Source organism: Antrostomus carolinensis, unplaced genomic scaffold (assembly GCF_000700745.2).
Source record: "Antrostomus carolinensis isolate BGI_N321 unplaced genomic scaffold, ASM70074v2 scaffold42232, whole genome shotgun sequence".
NCBI classification, from domain to species: Eukaryota; Metazoa; Chordata; class Aves; order Caprimulgiformes; family Caprimulgidae; genus Antrostomus; species Antrostomus carolinensis.
The window spans coordinates 14,879-19,108 of NW_010299608.1; the positions used below are offsets into that span (position 1 = coordinate 14,879).

At 37.5% G+C, this 4,230-nt stretch overlaps 1 protein-coding gene across 1 annotated transcript in view; it reads right to left on the bottom strand.

The window, feature by feature from the left end:
- Positions 1 to 215: 215 nt before the first annotated feature.
- Positions 216 to 4,230, bottom strand: part of ALG14 (ALG14 UDP-N-acetylglucosaminyltransferase subunit) — a 21,013-nt gene continuing 16,998 nt past the window's right edge. Inside the window, exon 4 of the mRNA XM_010162850.1 lies at positions 216 to 809. Within this exon, the coding sequence (XP_010161152.1) occupies positions 579 to 809 (231 nt within the window). The 3' untranslated portion in view covers positions 216 to 578. The remainder of the gene's footprint in view (positions 810 to 4,230) is intronic.

Here is a 4,230-nt window from a genome sequence, read left to right on the forward strand (position 1 = left end):
ATTTTCAAAAGGTGCACTACAGATTATAAGGACAGCTTTGACAAGCCCAGAGGAAAAATGATACTGGTTGAATGCTTTGGGGGTTTTGGAAGACTGTAGAGTACAAACTGTCATGAAGCCAAATTAATATAACTGTTTCCTTTATGCTCCAAGGATTCACAAGGGACTTCACTGCTAGCATACAGGAAATAAAGTCTGTTGTGCTAGAACAAGACTTTGTTTCTTACAATTTAGAAAACTACACAAAGTTTCCTTACAGGAAATGTTACAATTCATACAAATTCCCATATTTATTTGTAGACAAAAATTGCCATTCACATAGCAGGAAAACTAGATGAAAACAGAGGCAGCGTAGACTTAAGGCTATTACGGGCTATTGGTGAACAGACCTACATAATGGCAATAAATACAACTACACAAAAATGTACTTAAATGTAGAGATATCTTTGTTATTGTCTCCTTTTTCAGTACCAGCCTAATTTCTAAACAGGAATCATTGAAAATAAATTGCTACATGAATGCATTTCTTCAGTGAGGAATTTGCAGAGTTTATTTTAGGTAAAGCCTGTCTTCTGTTGTTACACTATTCGACCAAGATACACTGACTTGGGATATTTTTCCTTTAGATCAGGCCACTGAACGATGAAGTAATCTGAAAAGTAATAAAGAATCTTTCCAGACAGGGATAAAGTTTCCACGCGGCAGATGCTCTCTACGTACACAATGATTGCTCTCTTCATTCCTAGAAGCCCAAGAAGAAGAGCAGATATACAGACAGGAACACATGTTCCTGGTCCATTGCACAATATCTAGAAGAGATGAAACATTTTACAAAAGTAAAACATGAGTTTTTTCATAAGGTAAAGAATTAAAAGCGTGTATAATATGTATAATATAACATTGCATTTACAAAAAAAATTAATTTACAAAATATCCAAAGATATTTTAAAAAACAGAAGAGGCAAGTGAATATAAAAAAAAAGGGGGAGGGGAATGGGCCAAACAAAAGACATCATTTCAAAGTAGCAGTCAAAAAATAACATATTTCTTTACATGTCAGGGAGGAGGAGAAGAGCTCTGAGATGGCACAGTAATTTCTATGAAAGAAGCAGAATTCCTTGACTCATGGGTATATAACTAAAACAGCTTCCAATCTCAGTCACAGCTTTGTGTTGTATCAGTCATGGGATTTGTGCACAGATTAAGGCATAATAAGGCCAAAGAAGTTTAATTAGGATTACTAAACCTGGAATCCAGTTATAAACCTTTTGAACTTTGGCTTAAGTCAGCAAAACACTTAAGAGTTCAGCAAAAATGTGCTGATGAATTAGGACTTTCATCAGAATCTACTAGCTGATATGCATGACCGGATTTTTTTTTTTCTTTTAATAAACATTAGTACATAGAAACAAGCATACAGAAGGAAGGTATTCTGGTAAATATACGCCATGTCCTTGAAGCAGAGGATCTCAAATTCACTTATAAATGTTAACAGTAAAAGAAAGCGGTCTTTCAATTTTACACATTGGTGAACTGAAAAACAGATTGCTTAAAAGTAAAAGGTTGAAACCAGGGTATATTAGGCACTCTACTTGGGTATCAAAATTTATTTCAGGCAAGGAATTTCTTACTAAATTTAACTACTACCATGTAATCAGCACTTTTGTGCACAGCTGGGGCTTACGTGGAAATAAAGACTTCTTTTATAAAATCACGGCCCTATATCCTATAAACTCACATTTCTTTATTCCAAGTTCACTAGCTTGTGAAAGATATTATATTGGGGGGGGAGGGGTGTGGCGGTAAATATCAGTTTCTGTTTCAGAATGTTTCCTTCACTGCTTCATGGCAAGATCCCACTAATAAACTGGTTAACAGCACCTTGCCTCAGTTAAAATCAGCAGCAGCAGCTTTGGTGCTACTGAGTTCCAACTCTCTCACCTATACTTTCCTTTGCCTTTAACATGGCCCCAGAAATCTAGCTGGGGGATGTGATTACTGTAATGCAGTCAGAATCAACAGAATGTTGTATGTAAAGTTGTTCTGATTTTACTGTTGATCTTAATTGAACTATTTATTCATGCAAGACTTGCTGACATTTTCTGAAAGGCTTTTACATGCTGTATACTGTTTTAATCTTGAAATTTTAGGGTATCAACAGTCACAAATCCTTGTATAAGAAAATTGCAACAGTAATTCTTTTATATTAGCAATCATACAGCTAAGAAGCAAAGAAGCTGAACACATCAACTTTGCATACTAGATTTTTTAAATCAGAGTAATATACTATGGTTTCAAATCTCCTGCTGACGATTTCATGTAAATCCACATTGGGACTTTAAAACCTACTCTACAATCTGCTGAGAATGAAGATCTGTTTTTTATACATTTGGCTTGGCAAGCAAGAACATAAACCTAAAGGCAGAACACACGCTGCCTTTTAGCATTTCAAAGAAACTCTTCTATACCTGTGAACTAAACCAGGCATTTTTCACTATTTCTTGACAAGTTTGATTAATTTGTGCTGATGTTGATTGTGCTACTGGCACATGGCTACTGATATCTAAATTAAAGCATGTTCAGGTATCTCTGTAATAACATGTTACTGTAGTGTGAACATAGGCACAGGAAACAACTTCCTGTGTTTGCAGGCAAAACCCACCACGGTCCCTGCTGCAGAATCTGATCTGTTTCAGACAAGTGCCTAAGAAGCACCAAAACAGTCCAAAGAAGTTATTTACTACTTTTTTTCCTGTGAGTTGAACATTCAGTCTGACTACTATTTTGAGATTCAAAATTCAGCTTTAAGCGAACAGATAAAAATGTGACCACTGCTAAACCGAAACTCCGCTTCCCCCTTCCTTTAGCAGAGCTACCTGGAGTACAAATACTGTCTCGTCTTCACTGCTCCCCAAGCCCTTTTTCTGTTGCATTACAGTCCTCTTCCCTGTCTTTTCCTCTGTCTTCCATTTCAGTGTTTCTCTGCACTCAACCCAGCCCTCTGAGATGTTACCCACCCATCCTCTCTTCCCTGGTTTATTTGTGATCTCAAGTACTCATCTCCCTCTGCACCCCTGTTCCCAGGCACCCTTCCACCCGTCTCCTTCTGGACTCAAACTGGCTCCGCACTCTTTAGCCTCCATCTACTGTGAAAGCTCAACCCAGTTGTCTGAAGCAAGGAAAGAGTTCCACATCAGCCCTCACTTTCCACAGTCTGACACAAAAAAATACCAATCACAGCTATGATTTAGGTCAGGTAGACATCCTAATACCCTCCTCAGCCCAGAAGTTGAGAATTGTAGAACAAGTTTTATCAAAAGCTGAATTACTACAATCATGGTCTTTATCAAGCCACTGTGCCATACACTTCATCCTGCTTCACCCCTTTATTAAACTTGGCTAGCAGCTCCAGTCTTTTTGTTATTTGGTATTCTTGTGTCTAGAGGAACACAAAGGTAAATGCTAGAATGAATTCCAAACTAAGTGTACTCACAAATGGTCATGTAATAAAATATTAGTAAATGGGTCTATTTGCGAATCTATATGTAGCTCTAAAGGCCACACTGAGTTGCTGTTATGACTTTGCTGAAGTGTAAAACAGAAAAGCAATAATCAAAATTAAAATAGTAATAAAATACCTTTACTATATCCAGGTTTTGATATGATGCACTTGATTTATACCTTCTACCGACTATTTATAACTTGTAACTTGCTTCTCAGATGCCCTTTGATTCATGGAAAAGTACTCCATGTGGGAAAAAGGATCAGGAAAATTATGGACTAGGCATCACTAAAAAACCCATGATCTGATCATAACCCGTATGTCCTCTGCTCTCTCCCCTCCACACCATACTCATTCAAACAAGATAAAGCAGATGTGTCTCTATAGGATCTCTGTGTGCAAAATGACCATAAAATACACATATTTGACTAAATACAGATGGTCCTATTCTAAAATGCTCAAGTTTAGGAATTGTCCCCTGAAAGACTTTGGTATAAACCTGCTGAAACCAACAGACATAGATCCCTATCTGAACTTGGGGTCATAGTCTGTAAGTCAGAACTATTAATCAACCTTTCTGATCATTAAAAATTAACCTTCTGTTAACCTTCAGTGCGTGTCTAGAGACATGTCATACCTAGAACTGGTGCAGCTGCTCATGTGTTGGAGTGGCAATTCCCCTCCAAAAATCTGGTCTGACCAGTCCTACTCCCTCTCACACCATCAGC